Below are 24,087 nucleotides of genomic sequence, written 5' to 3'. Positions count from 1 at the left end.
TAAACAAGTATATTTTTCTCCAAACGACTATGACAATAAATTTGTATAAAAGAGTAAACATGTAACAGACTCAAAACTGTATTCTAAGTTATTAAAGGTAAGCAGATGTGTTTATGGAAATCTGCTTGAAAGACAAATCTATTATAGACATTAACAAATTACAATTAACTCTATATTAGAAATAATCTCTGCATTATTTTTTTAAAGTTAAAAAAAAATTTTTTTTTAACGTTTATTCATTTTTTGGGAGACGGAGCGTGAGCGGGGAGGGGCGGAGAGAGAAGGAGACACAGAATCTGTGTCTGACCGAATGTGTCAGGCTCCAGGCTCTGAACCCGTAGCACAGAGCACGACATGGGGCTCGAACTCACAAACTGTGAGATCATGACCTGAGCTGAAGTCAGACGTTTAACCGACTGAGCCACCCAGGTGCCCCTAAACTTTTTTTAATGTTTATTTATTCTTGAGGGAGAGAGGGACAGAGTGTGAGTGGGGGAGGGGCAGAGAGAGAGGGAGACACAGAATCCGAAGCAGGCTCCAGGCTCCGAGCTGTCAGCAGAGCCCAATGTGGGGCTTGAACTCACAAGCCCCGACATCATGATCTGAGCTGAAGTGGGATGCTTAACTGACTGAGCCACCGAGGCGCCCCCCTGCATTATTTATTAATGCAGCAAAATGGCAGTATCTGATCGGGTGTGGGACCCAATTCCCCCATGGCAGATGGAACGGTCCACAACACAGACATTACAGGAAAGGAGAATTTTATACTTTGCACAGCTTAGAATAATAGCAGGCCTGTGGCAAATAAATGCTTTATGTTTAAATTTATTTTCATATATAAAAAATTTGTTTTCAAGATACATTAAAGGTAATTTGGTAGAAGCAGGATCACTTGAAGTTACAATGAAAGCCACACCACCATTCACTATACTGGAATTAATTTATAATCTAAGCAGGTTTGTGATGAATTAACATGAAAAATGGTGAGGAAGGTGTTGGAAGGACCTTTAAATAATCCTGTTATAATATTAACTTTTATCTTTCTAAAAGTTCTCCCTTACCAAAAATAATATTGTTACTAAAAGTATTTGAAAAAAATTTCCCAAAAGAAACCTAAGAACAGAAGTTAAGTTTTGTTTATGTAATTCTGCCATCATTAAAACCCAGAACCATTTGGTCTTGCCAAACAGACTTTTGTATACCTTCAACCTTCTTGAAGGTACACCTTTTAGTTTTGTTAATTTTCATAAAAAATAAAGCAAAAAAAAATATGGTAAAGCATTAATAAGAACAACTAAAACGGTTCCTAAAAATCTGAAATACTAAGAAAAAAACAGGTTTATGGTATGATAATAGAATTTATTAATGTGGACAGGTGGTTTTAAAAATGGGTGAAACTTTAGATGTATGAAGCAAAAGATTCATACATCTAATGTGCTAAGACAGATGAAAAGCACAGATAAGATTGAGAAATAATCCGATACCTGTTACCCTGACGGTTGCTCCTGCTTTGAGAAAGGGAACACAGACATCAAAGGAAAGAGTTAGGAGGACGATCTGAGACCAAACAGCAACCCTACCGATCCAGTCTTTGAAATACTTTTATTTCTATATTATACACAGAACCTGACAGAGGCAACATTTGCAAGTCACAGCACGAGTTCAAGAGACAACTCCAATTCTTTTGTAATTTTGAATAAAAAAATGTATCGTTGATTAGGGTTCAAACTTTAATTTTGCCAGAGGTTGATGACCAGCCACTTCAAAACAAAAATAATAACCCAAATAGGTTTTTGGAGCTCTAAGATATTTTAAGCAGTCTGTTATGGACTGAATGTTTGTGTCCCCCTAGATTCATATGTTGAAGCCCTAACCCTCAGTGTGATGGTATTTGGAGGTGGGGCCTTTGGGGGGGGGGGCGGTGACTGGGGTTGGATGAGGCCATGAGAGTGGCCTCATGAGGGATTATGGAAGGAGGGATTATGCTCACGGAAGGACACCGTGGCAGAGAGCCTACTCTCTCCCCCACCGGAAGCACTGAGGAAAGGCCACATGATCACACAGTGAGAAGGCGGCTATCTGCAAGCTGGGAAGAGAACCCTCACCAGAACTCAACTGTACCGGCCTCCTGATCTCAGGCTTCAAGCCTCTGGAACTGTGAGATCACACATTCCTATTGTTTAAGCTACCCAGTTTTTGGTATTTTGTTATGGCAGCCCGAGAGGAGTAGGACACAGCCACAAGACAGCCTATGGGTTTATCACCATTAGAGGAAATGTATAAAATGGCAACACTTTGCAGAAGTACTACCCCACTGAAAATCAGTATTTATTTTCACAAAATGATCAGGATCCAGACATATTCTATATTACTCAAATTTTCAGAAAGAACGTACTATCATTAATTCACCTCATAACTTATTAGTTGTAAGGTACAATAACAGAAGAAATTTTGTTGTTTAAAAATGAAATCATCTTTTTGTACCATAGCAGTATTTTTTTTTAAAAAACAGTAGGCTCAAAAACAGTTTTGAGCAAATCTTCCCCAATATCTAAAGCTTACCTCATTTTAAAATACCCAAACTCATTTGACAAACGAGGAAGACATCATTCTAAAATGTACTAGGCATTAATAGAATTTCCTGCCTACTAAACACAAGACTCCTGGATTTAAATGAATACTTCCTTGATGATCTCAGGGTTATGCGTATCAGCTCTGGCAGTGACAGAAGGTAGGAGGTATTAAATAGATCTAGAATGCTGAGATTTTCTACTCGGTCTCTTCTCTCACTGTTAGCTATCACAACAGTATGGCAGTGAGGCTGTTACTCTATCTCCTGTTGGATTTCTGAACTTCAGGTTCTTAGATGATAATCAAATGACCAAGATGCCAGAAGTCGGGCAGATAAGTGAGGCATTTCTATGTTCTGTACATGTTAAACGATCATTTGAATTGGAAGGGTCTTTTCTGTATAGAACTATCAAGTAAAAAACCATTTAAATAATAACAAAAAGTAGTGCTAGGCCATGTATGTTTTTATGTTTTAAATACCTGTGTGTTTTGGGCAGAATTAATAATAAAGACTTAATAAAAATTATTAAGTGTTCAGTTCTAAGACTATTTCATAGATCACCAAAGTATCAAATATGTTGTATTTTAAATTCTCATCCTTTTCAACCTATAGCCGCTGAAAACAATTGTTAAATTTTAGACGTTCATTATGTTTTGAATAGGCATTATTCTCACGGTTCAAAATTCAAGAGGTACAAACAGGTAAATGCCTCCCCTTCCTTCCAGCCCCCTAGCACTCTAGGAAGAAACCGTTAACCACTCTGTGATTCTTCCCAAAGAGGGTCTGCACACAAACAAGACCCCTGCTCCCCCAAGAAAGAAAAGTGTGTGTGTATAATATTTGGAGGAGTCTGATATCAATGACTGAGGCCAAAAAAATATTTAGAATTTAAAACAAACATCCCTGGTAGTTTCAATGAAGTGAATGACACAAGATTCAAGGACATTCTCTGCCAGGCCACACACAAAGCACATGCTGTCTGCCACCAAATGACCATACCCATTCCAATGAAAAACACAAACCAAAACCATGGACAATGACCTAAGAAAATGATAATGTGGTAGTCATTGGAATATTGGTCCTGTAGTACTTTTGTGGTATGATTTTCTCCTGAGAACTGCAATCTTACTGAACGGTTTGCTCTTTGTCCAGTTCAGAGTACTGTATCTGGGTTCACGTTGGTCTAAGGATACTTAAACTATTACAGACTTTTAGGAATTAAGGTTCTCTTTCCTAAGAAATAGGTGCTTACTTTCTGTCTTAAAACAGTAGTCAAAGCTTGAAGGTGGCTAGTTTGAAAGTGTTTTGCCTTCCAATTAATTTAACAAAACACGATAGCACACATTACAAGAAAAGGAGAAGAAAAATTCATGCCTCACTAAAGATAGATCTGCAGAGAGAAAAGAACAGTGGACATGTATCGTTTGAAGGATTTCTACAATTTTTATACATTGTCAACATCCTCAATTTTCTGAACTAAAAAATGTAGAATACTTTATGGTATTAATCAGCTTAAGAGAACATTTTATTTCTCTCATTTATATATCCTTCTTTAGTTTTTATAAATGTGACCCCCTGTCTAATGAGAAAGTGCTAATTGCTGACAGTATTCATTTTAAGACTTGTATTTACTTTACTATCTGTTTTTCACCATACAGAAGCATAAGAAACTGTTAACTTCTGCCTACTAGCTGGACGTATTCAGATAGCTGTAAAAATGGAGGCAAACTAGTATTAATAAATGTGCTTAAGGGGCCTTGTCAGTGAAAGAGCAGACTTCTCAAGCTTTACACATTCCTTTGGCCTTGATGACATTTTTAAGTTAAAACATTAGGATAAAATAAAATGTAAGGCTAGACATCAAAGAATGTTCTTACTAAGCATAGACTTTAACAATTTTACTAGAATGTATATAGCAAAACGAAGTAAAACGGCATCCAAATAAAAATAAAACAATTCAACTTGCACGATCACCCCGTATTAAAATAACTCTGTACATACACACCAGAAGTCCTTCCAACGTGAGGTCACACTGGCATAAGACAAATCCTTGTGATCCTAGGACTGTCACCCACTGAGGCTATGGCACTGTTTTCTGTGTGACACCAGTGAGGTGCCCTTATTCTTTCGATGGTTTTTACTTGGTGAATAAGCCCACTGCTGCCCACCCCAAACAGAAATACCTGAAGACCCCGGTGCCAGCTCGGGCTCGGAAAAGAACCACTGCTCGCACCCGGAGGAACACAGGAATTATCCTCTGTTCACTGGAAATTAACCATTCTGCCAGAGGTAAGGCATCCCTGTCCAGAAAGTGAAAGCCGGAACTAACAGATCTTGTTTCTTGTGAACAACAAGAAAAAGAAACTACTGCTGTTCGTCCTACTATACTAAGTAAGTATCCAAAGTAAAGTGGGCATTTAAAAAGATGAAAAAGTCACAAACGCTTTGAACGTGAACAAGATAAAGGAGCCTGGGAGCCGCTGGGAAGTTCCGTCAAGAAGCCAATCCCAAGCTCGCTCTCTGAGAACCCCGGGTCCGAGGCAAGTGGGTGCAAAGACTGTACCAAAGGCGTCAAAGGTGCTCTCTGTTCACCAGCGGGCCTCACCTGCGGCTGCGGCGGCTGCGGCGAAGGCTCCGGAGGCAAGCTGTGGGACGACCTGCTCCGAGGGGGCGGCTGCGGCGGGGTTTCCAAGCTTGGCTGGGGGGCGGACTGAGGCAGAGGCGCTGCCACGGGGACAAGGGGCTCCTGCATCTTCTGAACGGGCGGGGGCAGAGAGGGCTGCACGGGGGGCGCAGCCTGAGGCTTCAGCGGTTCGGGAAGAAGGACTGAACCTAAACGATGAGTTTTCAGATGTTAGGCCCGGTCTAGAAACCCACATCCTGTTCTTCCTTTAGTGAGGCCTTGGGAGATTCGAGTCCCCCCGCTCCCCCGCCAGCGGCCTCATGGCCTGTGGCACAAAGAAGGAAGGCTCTCCCTGTTGGAGTGGGTCGCGGAAGGTGAGAGGTGACAGAAGGGAGAAGGAAAGGAGAAAAAACTTAGAACGGACTCGGGCCTACCTTTCAGTCCTTCCGGCGGTCTGCTTTGGCTTTCAGGAGCCAGTCTTCCAGCAGATGCCCGAGCGTGGCTCTGTGGGGCACTGATCACTCCGGCGCGGGGCGGGATAGTCTGCGGAGGGGAAACACAACATTTGAGACGCTTATTTTCACGAGATGAGATTTTGTGAAAATAGCTGCTTTTGTATCCCGTCTTGTCACCCCTCTGGCGTTAGCCCCCCTCCTGTTGTGTTCATTGCTTTCTATTTATAGTCCTATAGTCGTACACCTTACAATCTCCCTTTTTGTTCCGGACTGTGCACGAGGCATCAGGCACAACGTTACTTAAGCGCTCTGAGGCACTTCCATTTCATCCTCAAAATACCCCCCAGAGGGAGGTGCTAAGTTTATCACCTCCATTTTCAATTACCACAGAGAAATGTATACAGCGTTCCCAAGGCCGCAAGGCTAGAAAGGAAGGCCAGGGCCCAAGCTCGGGTGCGCGGGGCGGCGGGGCCTCTGCCTTGCCCCACGTGCGGTGGTGCCCTCACAGGGGACAGGGATGGCGTTAAAGCTCAAGAGGAGAGGGAAGGTACACATACGTGTAGCAACTAAGACGCTTAAGAAAATCCACACCCTGGGATTTTTTTTTTTTTTTTTTTCAAACACAGAAGGAAAAACTCTTGAATGACTAGATCCAATGTGCTACATTAATTAAGAGAGACACTGGTGAGGGTCGCTTGGGTGGCTCGGTTGGTTAAGCGTCCGACTTCGGCTCAGGTCATGATATCATGGTGCATAAGTTCCAGCTCTGTGTCGGGCTCTGTGCTGACAGCTCAGGGCCTGGAGCCTGCTTTGGATTCTGTGTCTCCCTCTCTCTCTGCTCCTCCCCCGCTCACACTCTGTCTCTCTCTCTCTCTCTCTCTTTCCTTCTCTCAAAAATAAACATTAAAAAAATTAAAAAAAAAGAGATGCTGGTGAAACATATGTTGTCTATTTTCATAAGTTTGCTGGAGCCTCTTAGTCCCCAATATTTATTTTAGGCAAATGTTATTATTGCAATCACAAAATCCTGACTTACCTTCCCTACTCTAATGGCATTAAATAAAGTGCACTGATAAAGTCAGTGAATTGCAACTTTCCCTTTTCAGAGAAAAGGAGAATGGGTAATAGGTATATGCAGGTGTGTGTGTGTGTGTGTGTGTGTGTGTGTGTATTTATCTATAGGTATATTCCACAGACACTTTAATTTGGAGTGTACTATTACACATAGTAAAGGACTTTCAGGGTGGATGTTAACAGGACAGCTACAACAGAAAAGACAAGGGATTTCTATCTTAGAAATTTTATGACAATTTCTTACCAGGAACCGGGAGCAGTTTCATAGAAGTGGCCCCTACATTGCCCCCGAGAGTCCAGCCCCAGAACCCACTCTTTGGCTCGAGGCCCCCCCCCCCCCCCCCAGAAGTCCCAGGAGCCACTAGATGAGCCGCTGATCCGGGTTCCCATTTCCTTGTATTACTTGACCCCAGAGGAAGTTTTCATGTAGGTAAATATTAGGATAATTATGTGTCTAAGAGAGCAAATGATGAACACAGAAAAGCACAGATCTACAAGGAAGGGAGAAGCCCTGCAACACCATCTGCTCTCCTACTTGACTACCTTCAGAACCAGTTTTAGTATGCGGACTCTCATCATGAATTTTCGTCCCTGCAATCTAGTTTTAAAATCCTTCTTATTGAAGGATGACTTTATATTCCCCATTAATTACTCAGAAAATACCTTAAACCGCTGCACAGATACACTGGCCTCTCATAAATGTTAAGATCCTCAGTTATTCAGTGACCCTGATTACTTACGTGCATCACTTTGATTCAAATAATAAAGTATATTTAGTTATTTTTGAAGAGTGTGCTAGAATGTGAACAGTTGAAAGGTACCCTGGAGATCAACAAGTGCGATTCCCTCATTTTGGAGTTGAGGAAACCAGGCCTGGACTGGCCACATGACCTCCCAAGATAACACATCTGACTAATAGCAAACTGGGACCCAGAACTTGAACCTCTAGGCTCCCAGGCTAGGTGCTGCCTACCGGTCTGGCTGCACTGTATCCAGCAGGTCCTGGGCCTGGGAGTCCTGCCTGAGGTGAAGGCTGAGTGCGTCCTGAAACAAAGACATCACACTGTGCATTTAGGTTTTTTTTACAAAAAGAAAGAAACAAGAAACCATGTACTTAAATCCCAAGTGTCTACATGGTCCAGTTTTAAGGTTACGTAGCTAAATTCAAGTGTTTTTACCTATGTTTTCTTTCCGTGTGGTTCCAGGGCTTTTGGGTGCTTTGAAGCAGGAAGGGAAAGAAATGTGTCATAAGTAAACAGTCAGGCAACACTGTATAACATCAGCTGGCTGTTCTGTTTCGTTACCAGCACAAATGGGGGCATGAGACGGGAACCCAAGGCATACTGCTTTGGATAAGGATGAAAGCTATTATCAGTCCTGAAGGAAATGTCCCCAGAAAAGAGAGAAATTAAAATACTTCTAGTGAAGTATTCTGTGAGAGACAGTTTAGCCCTCGGTCTGGTATCTCACTCACAGCGTTACTTCTAAGGTGACTTTCCTAACACAGTTATCTCCTGCGAACCTTGAAAAGAGAAGGTCGGCTTGTGTGAATGGTCACGAGCAGTGACCCCGCTGCTTCTCAGAGCTTGCCGGACAAAGCTCCTGAGGAAACACAGCATTTTCCAAGTTCCGCAAGGGGCTGCTAACAACACTGTTTCAGGGCTTCATGCTGTAGATACCATTATGGGTAAAGAAATCTTACAATGAGATCTTTTAGATTCCCACAACAAAATCCCATGATTAAGGTAGAAGGCAGGCATATCTTACAAATAAGTATTTGCTTTACGGAGGACACTGTTAATATGTGGTTCAAACTCACTAGAAAGGTACAGAAGAATGAAATGATATAAATCACTTTAGGGGCCAAAAGGAGTGTGTGTGTGGGAGGGGGGTTGGCTATTAAAGGTGGCATCTCAAATTTATTCTTTTTTAAAGGAAATTCAAGAGCAATTGTTATGTTAAATCCATCAGCCGTTTGATCACTAGAATCTTACTGAATGGCTTCTAGTCTTAGGTCTTTTAAGCAAATTTAGTTCAGCATTACTATGCAGAAAAAAATTTATGTTATTTGAAATCATCCACAAAATACTTATTCTTGGACTAGAATTAATAGGATTTAATTACGATTATTAATTTTTAAAACTTCAGAGTTGGTATAGTACATTTCTGACTTACTCTGAAAAGAATTTTGAAAGGCATTCTTCTTAAAATGCCATTGTACAGTAATTTCATATCCTAAGTAGGTACGACAATATATACAAAACAGAGTGCACAACAACGTTAAGAATTGGAGGGAAATTAAATGGGTCACCCGTTAGAAACTATCCACAACACAGAATGAAACGCGAAAAAGTACAAGGTTACACGGTGTAAGAGGAGGGGTGGGGAAGTTTACAGGCAGACCAAGGGCAGACTTAGTGTGCCTTGACGTGCTGGGGGGCTGACACTTGGAAGTGAGGTGAGAGGTCCGTTTCTAGGGCGCAGAAGTCTTGTTACCTTCCGTCTCTCGCCTAGCTGCCCCAGGACTGGGAGGGGCTCCGACACCTTTTTAGAGAAAGAACAGAAGCTGTGTATTGTTCAGGGCCCAGGGCACAGACCGAAAGGCAGGCACAAGACACAATTTCCTCCTCCAGCTGACTTTTGCAAAAAAAGGTTCTTTTACTGCCTAACATTTCTTCAAAGATATCGCTACAAACCAAAGCGACTTTAGATGCCTTGCCCAAAAACCCCAGTCCTCCCTTTCCTCAAACAGCCTAGAAAGGGGATGACAGTTTTCTTTTTATAACTGAGATTACTAGGGAATTTTAAAATATCTTCAAGAAAGCCTTTGCTTTACAGATCATCTTGTTACATTCACAGTTAAATCACTAATAAAAGCTCTAATGTTTGACAGGCAAAACGGGGAAACAAAATCAGCTTCAATTTCATTATAAATTTCTATGAGACTATATTAGTTTCTTAGAGGTTAGTTTTTGATGCATTATTTTAAGAAAACTCCAAAAGTACTATAATGACTTCCTCTAAGTTACTGCCTTAAAGGAGTTACTGGCTTATAGGGTTAAAAAAATAAATAAGCTGCAAACGTTGCCTATGAAACGATTATGAAAAGAAGCACTTTTTAAAAATTAAGTCAGATTTTATAACTTTTTCACAAATCCATTTAAAAACTTATTTTCTGCAAGTTGTTTTCCTACTTAAAAGAAGAGGATAAATAGAACTTATCATAAAAATACAAACAAAGGCAGGAGTTTAAAATGGGGAAAATTAACGTTTTTTTTTTGTAAGCTGATGGAAAAATCATCATCCAGCAGTGTTCTGCGGAGACCGCCATGCTGAAATAATTGAGCTTTGTTTTCTATACAAAGTCCTTAAAACCTGCACACAAGCAAAGTCAGCCTGTGATAACACGACTTGGTCAGCATCGGCACCAGACGGCCAGAGTGGAAACAGAACAACCACACGAGTACAGTGAGCCTTAAAAATATTAACGGTACATTTGTAAAGGCTCTTCTGCAGAATTATGACAACCTGGCCCATCCTCTCCTGAGACGTAGGTTAAATGCACTTGTCAAACCAGAGCTCCAGTGGAGTTTTGTGAGAAATTTTCACGTAAACCCAATCGAGTACACTTTTTTGAAGAGTGATCCATTTGTGAATAAAAACTTCCTTATTGAAAAAAATCATTATTGTGTTGAAAAAAAGTGAAGCATTAACTTTTATGACAAGTTATGATAAAGCCATGAAAACTGAAGGATATGTTTCAGATAATTATAACTGTAAGTTGCATTCCTGGAAATTTTGCTCATCAGGTTTGCTAAGCTTCTAGAGAAGGAATGTACTAGATCATCACCAGTCAAATACTTGGGAAATGTTCTATATTTACTATACCTGAATTCCTTTTGAAATTCGTGTGATTTGGGGGAACTAAATCTTTGTCACCAAACTAACTATATTTATTAAGAAAAAGTGTACCGGTCCTTGATGAGTAATTCAACCATGTCTACCTGGAAAATGGAAGCCTCTATTAGTTCTATTCATGAGTAAAACTGAACTCTAATCTTTTACTTAACAGGAATATAATGAAAGTTTGGGGCCATTTTTAACTTGGAGTATAAATATCATTCCCTTTGACTTTTATCAGACAAATCTGAAATGTCTTTTTAGTTACAGGGATAAAATTCCAAAACATGAATGAAGCGAGATGCATGTATTATGACAAATATAAATGGTTACCTCCAATTTCCTTTCTAGCAGGTGCAGGACTCCTAGCCCCTTAGAGTTCGTAAGAAAATATGCAGCAGAAAGGAAATGACATTAAATAAAAAACTGAAACGTCAAAGATTTATTATAGTATTCATGATGTTAAATAACATGTAGGAACTACATCTTAGTATCTTGGTACTATAAAAAAGCTATTATTTAACGCAAATATTTCTCACAATTTAAATAGCAACACTATTTAAGTATATGCTTACTTAAAAAGCATATTTAGGCAAATACATAACACTTTATGGGAAATAAGTATATGTATGCCCTTCAGTTCTACTTATATATTTTACAGAAGTTAGTGCAACTGCATCAAATTAGCAAAAACAAAACATTTTGTGCACACCTGTAAGAAGGCAGCTAGAAAGCCCTATTACAGAAATCTAGCTGGGAAACACTCTTTTTACCTGTTCTGAGGGGCCTGCCATGTTCCTTAGAGAAAGGCTGAGGCAGTAGCAACAATGACAGAAAAATCATAAAATCTGGAAGCTAGAGGTTTTAAGCGTGCAAAACACCGTAAAATAGAACGGAGGAAGATCTGAAATCTAGCCCAAATGGAAATCACGTGGTTTGTTACCTGAAGGTGGGGGTGGTCTCTGTGGGGGGGCGGGGCGCGTAGGAGGAGCCACCGGGCGGGGAGGAGGAGGCCGCTTGGGCTCTAAGGTCTGAGAATCTTTTTGCTGCAGCTGTGTTGCCGGCAGAGCGTCCATAGGAGAACCTGAACAAGTACAGCAGGTGAGAGCAGTGGGTGTGAGTGCAAAGGTATGGTACTTCCCAATACGTGTGAGAAATCCTCGATTTTGCTTACTTTCTCACTTTGTACTGTCATGTACGGACACGCATTTCTGGTATCAATAACATAAGCAGTTCTGCCAGTAAATTCCCCATTGGTGCCATGGAAGCAATGGCGCCAGCTCCTGTGGACCAGCTGGCCGAGGCCCCAGGTGCTGAGAGCCGATTTACCAAGTGGCCCCATCAAGGCGGCACGCAGTGTGGGCTGAGGGAAGTCATTTGCAGTCGGCTGGCCCCTACCGAGAAGGAAAAAGGAATCTCTTCTTTTCTCTAGACCTGAGCTTATCCTGAGTTTAACTAAAGAAGTCAGGCCTCTAAGAGCAGTATGGGAGAACTGGAGAAATCTATGAAATGGAAGACATTTTCTGGAGATGCTGGTGAGCATGGAATGGTGACTTAATCATGTGATGTAACAATTTCCAGAGACGGATATTCCAACTTTAGGAAGTAATGACTACAAATCTGAATTAAAAAATTTTGTCTCTTCTTAATTCATACTATAATATAGGTTACGTACAGATATATAGGTAAGCCCAGATAGTTATGAGTTCTTACTATAATGATAGAAAAACATTCGTTTTAAGACATGGATAAACCTAAGCACATAGAAAAAATGATTTCAGAAAAATTCTCATCAAGCGAAGTGATGATGAGTTTCCTTTCCATTTAGAACTTACCATCTACAAAGTTTCCTCTTCTGTATGCACAGAAAACATGGTACAGATCCAAAGGCGACAGAGATTTGATCGTCTAAAATCAAATGTATTGGGGCACCTGGGTGGCTCAGTCAGTTGAGAGTCTGACTTGAGCTCAGGTCATGATCTCACAGTTTGTGGGTTCAAGCCTGGCGGCAGGCTCTGTGCTGACAGCTCAGAGCCCAGAGCCTGCTTTGCATAGTGTCTCCTTCCCTCTCTGCCCCTCCCCTGCTCACACTCTGTCTGTCTCTCGCTCTCTCTCAAAAATAAACACATATTTAAAAAAAATAATAAACAAATAAAATCAAATCAGCTAGGGAAGGTCCTACACAACTTTAAGGAAAATACACACTTTGTGAAGATGGATGCCCAGGTGTTCTTGATGGTGCCCGACTCGGTCTTATGGGAAGGGAAGGCACAGGACCCTCTGATATGGTTGGTGACTGGCAGGGACTGGTTCGGGGTGAAGAGCTCGGGGAAGTGCCGAGGCCAGAACTTGAGGACGGCTGGAGGTGCTGGGGAAGAATTTCTTCAACTTCAGCACTGTAGTCATCAACATCACCTAAGGACACAAGGTTATCAAAATGACCACCATTTCAACTTTCTCAGAGATGGTCTTCACCAATCCAGGTTTCAGGGGGTTGAAGACGCAAAATAAACACGTTCACATTATGATATCGCAGTGTGCACAGGTTAAGTATGTAGACACATATAAAAATTGGATGTGTGCGGAACCAGAAATAGTATCAACGCCCTTACAGAAAATGTAATTAAAGAGAAGCCTATGACCTCAGGGCATCAGGATGCCAGTGGTGACTGAGCGGGGTGACTCACCGCTTTTAATTCTCCCTTCAGCAGCAGCCGGACCAGTGCTGGCCGACTGAAAGGTTTACCGCTCTCCTTTCGAACCTTCCTACGTGCCCTGTGGAACTGCTCCCTCCCCACTGCCCTCAACTCAGCTCCAGGGCTTACAGATGCACACCCTTCCCCCAGAGTCTCCTCACCACTCCTCCCCTGGGCTCTCCCGGACTCCCCCATCTCCCCTTTCCTCGAGGCTGGAAAGTACAGCCAGGGTGCCCCTGGCAACCTCATTCCAATTTCAGAACATTAACCTTCCAGTCCTGAACAAACTTCTCTGAGGCTATGCCAGCGGGAGCTTACGGAACACCCCGTATACCTCCTTGCTGTCGTGATCTCCAACCTCCATCCTCCTGGTCACCTGAACCCGTTCGTCGAGGACTAAGCAGAGAGCAGGATGGCAGTCGGGTCCCACCATCTTTCTGGGTGACATCAAAGTTCGCATCGACGGTATCGCATCGACAACCTAAATGCCTTGGTCTTGTCCTTCCACTCTCCTCCGCTCAAACACACACAGCCCTCACAGCGGCACCGCCTCCGAAATACGCTCCCGACACTTCATTCTGACCCTAAGCTCCCAGCCTTCCGGTTCTCGCTCTCAGTTACTCTTTCCTCTTGGGACTTCATCAGGATCCAGGCCTTTGGGCCCCCTCTACTTTCAGCCCCTGTCTGTCGGATTCTGCTCCTCTGAAGGTGACTTCACATTCCAGGGCACTTCACCTCCACCACCCCCGCGCCCCCCATGCACTGTTCTTTTGTCCCACCTGTCATTTGCACTGTCTAATCTCTCTGTGGCTGCACCTGGGCTGCTGCTGGTCACGTGGTGCTGACGGTTGCGGTGGCATTACATTTGCAGTCTTCAGCCTCCTCTGGGATCCCAAAGCTGCCTGGCAATTCCACGGTTTTGTGACTGGCTCCCGCCGAACTCCATCTCAGGAGCTTTATCTCGAAAACTTCTCGACTCTTCCCCAAACGGCGGGTTGCCCTAGGCCTGCAGATAGCCTCAACTTTTAACACTTCACAGAGGAAAGAGAAGTCTTAAGACGGGACCCCCGTCCCCTTCGACAACCTGCTGCCAAACTGGAGTCCAATCCCGTGGTTGCACTTAGGTCTTTGTGGGGGAAACAAAGGGGGTTCTGCCCCTCCCCCGTTTTCTCAGTGACCTGCGCCCCCACTCCTTCTGCCCTGATGGTCCCCAACACCATCAGCCCTTTCCATCAGCGCTAAGCATTCTCAAGCCTCTCTCCTTTCAAACAGCACCCCCTGGACCCCCGATCTCCCTGGAGCAACTGCCCTTTTCTCTCCGCCACCCCCATCTTAGCTTCTTTAAAGAGCTGTCTGCAGACACTCTCTCCGCTTCTTCATCTTCCACCCACACCTCCATTTACCACCATCTGGCTTCATCACTGCACTGAAAGTACTCTCATGAGTGTCACCAACAGCCGCTTTCACTGTTATTAAATCCAAAGGGCAAGTTGTGGTCCCCGTTTCTCCTCCTCTCTCTGTGACACAGGACTCCACTGACTATGCCTCCTTTGTTACCATTTCTTGCCTTGATTTTTACGCCAACCTCTTGGGTCTTTGACATTTCTAGTTGTTTCTTCTCATTTTCTTTTTACGAGCAGCTGCCTTCTGCCTGTCCTTAAAGTCTGAGTTTCTCTGCTCGTTCCCAGGACTGGTTTTCTCCCATCTCTATATAGACCTTCTGGCCAAGCTAATGACTAGCCATGGCTTTCACTGCCATTATAGTTGCCCCGTGAGCCCGGGGCTCTCTGGAGCGCCAGGCCCAGGTACCCACAGCCTACATGTGGGCCCAGCAGGCTCCAAAGGCACCTCAGTTTGACACGATCGAAACCAAATCCACGTCCCACCCCCACTGCCTCCCCTCCTGCTTTTTTTCTCTCTGTTTACTCCCTCACGAACATATTTATGGAAGAACTTTGAGCCTTTCCCCACTGTGGTCTTGCACATCCCTTCTTCCTGGTTTTCCCTCTCTACCTTCTCTCATCTAATTCTCACCCAGTCTTTAGATTCTCAACTTAAATTTCAATTCCTCTGGGAAACCGTTCCCAACTTCCCAAATCCGGGTTGGGCAACTCTCCCGTGAACTCCCAGAGTCGCTCGCCACTGCAGCGCTGTCACGAGATTCTCGCTACCCGCTCACTTGTAACGCCACTAAGCTAGGAGTTCTGGAAGGGCAAGGCTGACATCTGTTGAATTTCCAGCACCCGGTGTGCACTTGGCACATAAAAGGTAGGACATAAATGTGTGGACTAAGTCAACAAATGAATAGAGAAAAGGGAAAACTGGCATTGTCTCCTAAGGCGGTCAACTCTTAATGCGTTCTCTAGATGTACAGGGTCTCACAGTATGATAGACTGTCATTTCATAAACTAAGGCATGCATTTTAATGGAAAACATGCTAGAAAAATACAGTTTATAGCATTAGAAAGCACCTGCACTTCTTGGGGCGCCTGGGTGGTGCAGTCGGTTAAGCGTCCGACTTCAGCCAGGTCATGATCTCGCGGTCCGTGAGTTCGAGCCCTGCGTCAGGCTCTGGGCTGATGGCTCAGAGCCTGGAGCCTATTTCCGATTCTGTGTCTCCCTCTCTCTCTGTCCCTCCCCCGTTCATGCTCTGTCTCTCTCTGTCCCAAAAATAAACGTTGAAAAAAAAAATTAAAAAAAAAAAAAAAAAAAAAAAAAGAAAGCACCTGCACTTCTTAATCACATTTAAGGAAACTATTGCCCAGATAACTGAACACTAAATTCGAGATGGCTACATTTATATGGGTCCGTTCAAATGCATGTGCTCCTAGCCGCCTTGAGAACCTTTCCTAAAATTGCTTTGAAATATACCTTCTTTTATCGTCATTATTTTGAACTCATTTCTGTTGTTAGAACACGTGCTTTGAAATTCTCCCTCTCTACCTTAACTGCAATTAGTGGTTGCAAACCACACACCAGAAATACCAATTGGTGCCCCTATCGTACACGGACATGAACTAGCACCTGTAAAGATCTTATCCTTTCAATGGCAGAAGGAAAAACACGTTTGCAATTTGAAGTCCAGGTACCGGCAAACTACACGCAATACGACGCAAAACAAAATCTAATTGATGCTGCTCTGTGTGTTGCAAGAAGACAGAGATGGGGACTGAGACTTCGCGGATGGGAAGGACACTTATCTAGAGGTGCAGAAGGAAATGCGTTCGATAAACAAACCTTCCATATCGAAATCTGCTGTGACCTCCGCATCTTCACCGAGCAGGGTAGAGCTTGTCGATGACGGCAACGGAACGTTAATTTTCTCTAAACTCATTTCTTCTTCCAGATTTTTGATCCAGTCTGGACTTTTTAAAGTAATAGTTATAGTCCGACCCAATAACTAGTTGGTAAGAAGAGATGTAAGATAAAAATTCACTGGCATGAAAATTATCTTGGAAAACAAGTGACTGCTCTGGTTATACTATGCAACAGCATAGGCTTACTTCAGCTAGACTCAAGTCAACGTACACCGTCTCACATATACTGAATTTTTAACTAGTATAAACATGCCCAGTTTCTCCTTTAAAAGCCTGTGTTGCTAAATCTAAGGTCTTCTTTTCTAGGATGCACGCAGAATCACGTTTCCTTTGCTGTAAGTCAGTATCTTTCCCTGGCCAGATGTAAATTAACTGACAGTTTCGCTACATAGTTTCATACTTTCTTTGATATTCAGTGACTGTTCCTACATGAAACAATTACACAAGAGACAGACTGGCACTCTGCCTTTCTTATAAATGTGAGTGCCTTTTAGACAAAAGTATAATCTAAAACACTCAAACACGTTATGATTAAGTCACACTGTCCTGCTGATGGATTCAAAAAATAGTTTCAAAACACTTGCAGACAGCCACAAGTCTCCTTGGTCAGGGGTGCCCGGGTGCTTCATTCTGTTGGGCGACCGGCTCTTGATTTTGGCTTAGGTCATGGTCTCACAGTTCATGAGTTCGAGCCCTGTGTCGGGCTCTGAGCTGATAGTGCGGAGCCTGCTTGGGATTCTCTCCCTCCCCCTCTCTGACCCTCCGCTTCGCATGCTCAGGCTCTGTCTCTCTCAATAAATAACTATGTACTAAAATTAAAAAAAGACTCCCCGGTCAAACAGAGGCTGTGCACTAGAAAGCCATTTTCATTGAAAACCCATACCATGTAACTAATCTGCTTTCTAAAATGCAAGCTCTCAAAAAAAAGGGGGGGGGGAGGGGCGCCTGGGTGGCTCAGTCGGTTAAACATCCAACTTCGGCTCAGGTCATGATCTCCCGGTTTGTGAGTTCAAGCCCCACATCTGGCTCTGTGCTGATGGCTCCGAGCCTGGAGCCTGCTTCGGATTCTATGTCTCCCTCTCTCTCTGCCCTTCCGCCACTCGTGCTCTCTCTCTCCAAAATAAATAAAAATTAAAAAAAAAAAAAATGCAAGATCTCTCCTACACAGTTTCAACTTTCCTCATTTAAAGAGCTTCTGGAGCATATAAAATAAGTGAACTTTTCTGGTATTTTCAAATGAACTGTGTAGCTGTGACCGACATGCTGTGAAGACAGCTGGCACCTTTGTGGGTACAGATCTTCCTTGGCCCAAAGTGCTATCGACATGAGAATTCCTTGAAGGCACAGGATGGAGACATTGAAAGCTGCTGGCCTGAATGCTACAGTGGTTTTTAACAGTAATTTAGTGTCCACACTAAGCTTTGAAGTCAGCCTTCTAAGACACTAGTAATCCTTTCTTTACTTGCTTATCAGCCTAAATCAATTCCATTCCAGAACTTGGCAACAGGCTTCACAGGTCTTTAAAGAACACGCTCAAGAAGGTCATCCTGTGGGTTGGCCCCCACTTAAGCTAGCTACTTTTTCCAGATTCTTCCCTGGAATGGAAGAGCTCTTATGGGACTCCATCCTAGAAGATTTCAGGCTGAAATAATGTTATTAGCAAAGGCAACAGACAAGAGAGTTGAAAATATCTAGCTTTCAAAAGGACAAATTAAATATTATTACACGCTTTCCACAAACATCGTTTTTACAGAATTTTCAAAATAGTTTTGGGGAGCTAAGAGTGGGTACTTTCTAAGAATGTAACAAAGATAACTAGACTTGAGGGTGAGGGACAGGGCTGAAGAAGAGGGGAAAATATAAAACAGAGAGGGACAAAAGAAATACTCAGCAAAGGAGCAAGCTGACAAAGAAGGCCAAATTCAGAATTGCTCTTAAATATTTATACCCTTAGGGGACGAGGACACGCTTTTGAAGAGACCAAAGCTAGAGTTAAATTTAAAACTCAATAATTTCCATACAGTTAGGACAACAAAGTTACAAGACGCACAGGAACATCTGCAGCATACACAGAAAGGGACTGAAAGTTTAACGCCAAGGGAGATCTTATACACCAGGGAAAAATGGGCTAGGGACATACGCAATTCATTGAGAAAGTACTGATGACCACTAAATTAAGACAAGCAGTGATCAGAATCTTAATGGGAATGACATACTACTGGTTTTTCAGACTGTCAAATTAGACATGACCCAGTATCGATTAGGATGTAGATGGTGGGTAATCCAAGGCATAACAGAATTAGATCTACTCCTTCTGAAGCACAATTAGGCAGCAAGCGTCAGATTGTAACACTGCCTATATTCTCGGACACAGCAAATTTACATTTAGGAATTTATCCTCAGGGAAGGAATAACAGGATAGGCACACAAAGTTATAGTGTACACAGGGCTTCCCTGGAATGCTGGTTTTGCTAATTAAAAGTTGGAAACAATCTGCTATTAATAAGAGTTTGTTAAATAAATTTATGTATTTGTCCATGCAACAAAATTAACGGAAAGAGTAAAAGTGACATTATTTGCTCATAAAGAAAAACGCCCATGATACAGTCTCAAGTGAAGAGGTAGTAAGAAAACAGTATTTATAACACGATCTCATTTGTGTTTGTATATGCATGTATGTGTGTACACATATATCCCACTTGTGTTGACACATACACATATGTATATATAATCTCATTGGTTTTAATATATATGCATAGATGAAGGTGAGGAGAAATTATTTTGCAATAGTAGGATTAGTGTTCTTCATTATTTCTTCCCTTATGCTTTTTTTTCTTTAACATTTATTCATTTTTTGAGAGACAGAGAGAGACAGGGAGTAAGTCGGGGAGGGGCAGAGAGAGGGGGAGACACAGAATCGGAAGCAGGCTCCAGGCTCCGAGCTGTCAGCACAGAGCCCGACGCGGGGCTTGAACCCACCAACTGTGAGATCGTGACCTGAGCCGAAGTCGGACGCTCAACCGACTGAGCCATCCAGGCGCCCTTCCTTTATACTTTTCTGTATTTCATGATTTACTTTTGCTTGAGTGTATTACTATTACATTCAGGAAAAACAAGCAAATAGAACCCTATAAAACCTATTTCAAAAGTAATGTATATGTGGAAATTTTTTTCTCCAAGGAAGTTGAAATAATGCGACAGAAGAGGAAGCACAGGGAAGTCCTTATGAGTGGCCCACTGTTGGAGAAATTAGGCCTGGATTTTAGTCTATCCTGTCTAGTGATCGTATACTTAGAAACAGGATGTGTCTAAAAGTGTTCAGAAAAAACTGAAAGATACAGCACTTTATGGAAATAAAACTATTCCGGGCCAAATTGATGTAAATTTCCTCCATCAGTAACATGTTAAGTCACAGGTTAGGAATACCTATTTAAAAATTTCTAAAATATCTTGGTGGGATGGATTTGTTATCTATGGGAATTATTTTACCTACACCTGAAAAAGGTATCTGGGTACCATGATCCAAGCCAAGAAAGCAAGTTCTTAGGAATAAAGAGTAGCTTCCTCCCTCGTTTTCTTATAAATAAGGCATTTTCTTCATTCGATAGAAATCTTTCCTACTATGAATGAGCCAGAATATCTATTCCACTTAACAAAATTTCTATATAATAAAAACCAAGTTGGGTGGTAAACATATTTTCTTCTTAGTCTGTTACCAATTGTTAGTATCTTCAGGGAGGACCAAAATAATTCCAAGCTGGTCAGAAACCTAGTCTAAATAATAAATATTAAAGCACACCATAAGGTCTTCTATAGTTCTGCACTGGAAATACATCTAGATAATCCTGCTGCATGGCTATAAAATTATAATCTTTGGATACAGAATTTCAAAGTGGCTTACAATCAACAAATGCTACCTACCTCTTTACCATTTAGGTTCAGAACACTCAAGGCAGAGCTTCCTTCCAAAAATGTAACCCACATTTTGTCTTCTACAAATCTTCAAGAAAGAGAAACATAAACAACAAAAAATAATTAATACCTTAGATATAATTAGTCCAACAACCAGCCCAATGACTATTGATTAACAAAGGCCTATGGAGGCCAGGAAGTAAAACACAACAGGGAGAGCAGTAGAGCCACTGGTGGCCTGGAGAGGGCACTCTGCCGCTCAAAGCTTTCAAATTCAAATTTCTTTCAAATACTATGCTAATAAAACAGCCTGTCAGAAGAAGGGCCCTGTGGCCCTCCATTTGTGATCCTGCTAATCTAATCCTTCATTTCACTCACAAGGCAAAAAGGGCCAGAGGTTAAAAGTGGCTTGTTCAAAGCCACTCTACAAGGAGACTCCGTTACAGGGCTAGAATACAAATTTCCTGACCCCAGAGTCCAGCACCATGTATTTTCAAGGTCTCCATGACATCTCTGAAGCAAATTTCCTTTGACCAAGAAAGAAGATGGGGAGTTGTCATTAAAATACACATATCTGATTGGCCCCAGAGTGCCTTAGGGTATTATGGTCCTTGTCTTTATGAAGGGGACAGCCATTTACTCTCTTGGGACTTCAGTGGCCTTTGCTATGACTCTAAGTTTGCAATTTTGAAATAAGAAGCCCCCAAAAAGAAAAAAACTAAAAGGACATTAGAGTAAGTTCTGAATTAGGACGATCACTGACATGTAATAATGTTATCGCACAAAAAAGAATAAAAACATTATCAGTCTTATTTATAGAAACAATTTTACACATTGGACTACTCCCCGATTATACAAATCAAGATCAGAAATTTCTGCAGAGTTTTCAAAGATGAGGGGAAAATATGTGCACGTACACAAGCGCGTGCATGCACACACAAGCTAGGATTCAAAAGCATGGCTTATGGATATTAAGAGGAAGAGGCTAAAAAGAGAAATAGGAACAAGTACTTTATCCTGTTTAAATCAGAGGCCTGATTTCTACAGATTTCTACAATCACCCAAATATGACCAAGACAACTGACTCAATTTCTTTGGCATGTTAAGTTACTAAGCTGCAAGATGCCACCATTTGAAAGACACAGAACATCATTCCTATCTAAATACTATGAAGGGGATCTTTTTCATACTGTTGGCAATGGAGAAGATCTCTCCTCCAAAGGTTAAAACCACTACTATAAGGTTGCGCTTATGCTGCACTAGTCCCCCCCGACTCCAAACATTTACAATAGCCACCCCCCTTCCTTATCCATGGAAGATACATTCCAAGACCCCCAAAGGATGTCTGCAACTGCAGATTGTACCAAACCCTATCCATACTGTTTTTTCCTCTACCTACATACCTACAATAAAGTTTAACTTATAAATCAGGCACAGTGAGAAATTAACAACATGAATAAAATAGAACAATCGTAACAAAATACTGTAATAAAAGTTATGTGAATGTGGTCTCTCTCTCAAAATATCTTATTGTACCGTCCTCACCCTTTATCTTGTGAGGATGGGAGATGATAAAATGCCTGCGTGATGAGATGAAGTGAGGTGAGTGATGTAGGCACTGTCATGTAACATGAGGCTACTAGTGACCTTCTGATGCTACATCAGGAGGAGGGTCATCTGCCTCCAGACCACAGCTGACCTCAGGTAACCGAAACCATGAATAAGGGGGGGGGGGGGGTCTACTGTGTTTGTTTTTCGATAGTGGTACCAAAGCATTTGTGGTCATATGGCAGTGCTAATTTCTTGATCCTACCCTTAATTAGCAATGTGTTCCTTATGGATGTTTAACTTAACAAGAGATTTTGGTTTTAATATCCATGTATATATAATATCCATGTGTGTGTATATATATGTGTGTATATATATATATGTGTGTGTATGTATATGTGTGTATATATATATATGTATGTATATATGTATATACACACACACACACACAAACACACACACATTATGTATATGTAGGTCTTTGAGAAGCTGCATTTTCTTCCTATTTTCACCCACTAAGGTAAAAACTTCTAGATTTTCCCCCCAATTAATATAAATACCTAAATTTGTCCTATTCACATTTCCAGGGAATGTCTTATTTACATATAAAGGACTTCAGTCACTCCTAAACCATAGTCTTATTCTGGAACAAAAGGTAATGATCAATTTAGCCTTACTGGCGACAGTAGTCCTCTCCTTGTTTACTTCCATTGTCTGCTTTTTCTATTCTAATTTGGTTGCCTGAAGGTGTGTGACAACCAGAATATTCCACCTGTGGAGGCATGCATGGTTTTATAATGTTAGGGTAATACCTTGTTTTGTTACCAATACTTTTTCTAAAGATGACAAGCACTTTGGGGAAAGCTTCTGGCTCCAATTTAACACCAAGTTCCTTCAAGACTGTTTTTTCTTTAATGTTAATTGATTTTTGACAGAGAGGGAGACAGAGCATGAGCGGGGGAGGGGCAGAGAGTGAGGAAGACACAGAATCCGAAGCAGGCTCCAGGCTCTGAGCCATCAGCCTAGAGCCTGATGCGGGGCTCGAACTCACCAACTGTGAGATCATGACCTGAGCCGATGTCAGACGCTTAACCGACTAAGCCACCCAGGCATCCCAAAGTGCACATATTTTTTGTCCATCAATTGTTCATAAAAACTTTCACTATTCAGCTTTAAACTCTATAAACGTAATTCAGTTTCAAAACCTATGAACTCTTTGAAATAACATTTCTATAGTATGACTTTCCTGTAATTTGGAAATAAAAATACAGTTGACCCTCAGACAACACAGTTTTGAACTGCACAGGTCACCTTATACGTGGATTTTTCTCGACACAGTACAGTACCGTAAATGTATGTCTTCTTGCTTATGACTTCATAACGCCATTGTCCTTCCTCTAGCTGACTTTATTGTAAGTATAGAAGACATATACCACATAAGATATGTGTTAGTTGACGGTTTCCATTATTGGTAAGGCTTCCAGTCAACAGTAGGCTATTGGTAGTCTTTGGGGACTCAGAGCTTCTAAGTGGATTTTGGACTGCATGGCGGTCAGTGTGCCTAACTCCCACATTATTCAAGGGTCTACTGTACTCAAATGCTGTTCAAACAATAGAAAGGTAATTTCTAATGTAGAAAACATCTATGAGTCATGAGCTGCTTTTGGACAATAAATATTTTACTCACCTTATGAGTATAACTTCACCAAAATCTGTGAACTGCTGCAGAAGCTCATCGATCAAAGCATCATCGAAAAAATTATTTTCTGGGACAGAACTTTTGATTGAGACCAATACTGTCCCATCTGGTGGACCTTGAACTGCAATCACCTCTTTATAAATGTTTTGCCTCTCTTCGGCTTCAACTTCAAATATATCTATATCAATCAGGGCAACGACAGGCCTTAAGGCATAAAGGGAGATGGATGTGTTAGAAATGTTTACTAAAGGATGGATTTCAAGTAAATTTCAAGCACGGTTAGAAATACCA

At 41.9% G+C, this 24,087-nt stretch overlaps 1 protein-coding gene across 11 annotated transcripts in view; it reads right to left on the bottom strand.

Annotated features, from left to right (window-relative positions):
• Positions 1-24,087, bottom strand: part of SYNJ1 (synaptojanin 1) — a 90,307-nt gene that overhangs the window by 4,445 nt on the left and 61,775 nt on the right. For 3 of the 11 annotated variants that reach the window (XM_023238799.2, XM_023238800.2, XM_023238805.2), the window contains 11 exons: positions 23,785-24,000; positions 20,559-20,637; positions 16,558-16,720; positions 12,830-13,039; positions 11,568-11,708; positions 10,958-10,996; positions 9,221-9,268; positions 7,903-7,941; positions 7,698-7,768; positions 5,630-5,738; positions 5,178-5,404 (listed from right to left, as the gene is read on the bottom strand). In XM_023238799.2, coding sequence (XP_023094567.2) covers positions 5,178-5,404; positions 5,630-5,738; positions 7,698-7,768; positions 7,903-7,941; positions 9,221-9,268; positions 10,958-10,996; positions 11,568-11,708; positions 12,830-13,039; positions 16,558-16,720; positions 20,559-20,637; positions 23,785-24,000 — 1,342 coding nt within the window. Of the gene's footprint in view, positions 1-1,484; positions 1,509-5,177; positions 5,405-5,629; positions 5,739-7,697; positions 7,769-7,902; positions 7,942-9,220; positions 9,269-10,957; positions 10,997-11,567; positions 11,709-12,829; positions 13,040-16,557; positions 16,721-20,558; positions 20,638-23,784; positions 24,001-24,087 lie in introns of all 11 variants that reach the window. The other 8 variants (XM_023238803.2, XM_023238804.2, XM_023238806.2 and 5 more) reach the window with 7 other exon arrangements.

Source organism: Felis catus, chromosome C2 (genome assembly GCF_018350175.1).
Source record: "Felis catus isolate Fca126 chromosome C2, F.catus_Fca126_mat1.0, whole genome shotgun sequence".
Taxonomy (NCBI): domain Eukaryota; kingdom Metazoa; phylum Chordata; class Mammalia; order Carnivora; family Felidae; genus Felis; species Felis catus.
Note: the sequence above shows the minus strand (reverse complement) of the source record. Positions and strands in the feature narration are given on the sequence as shown.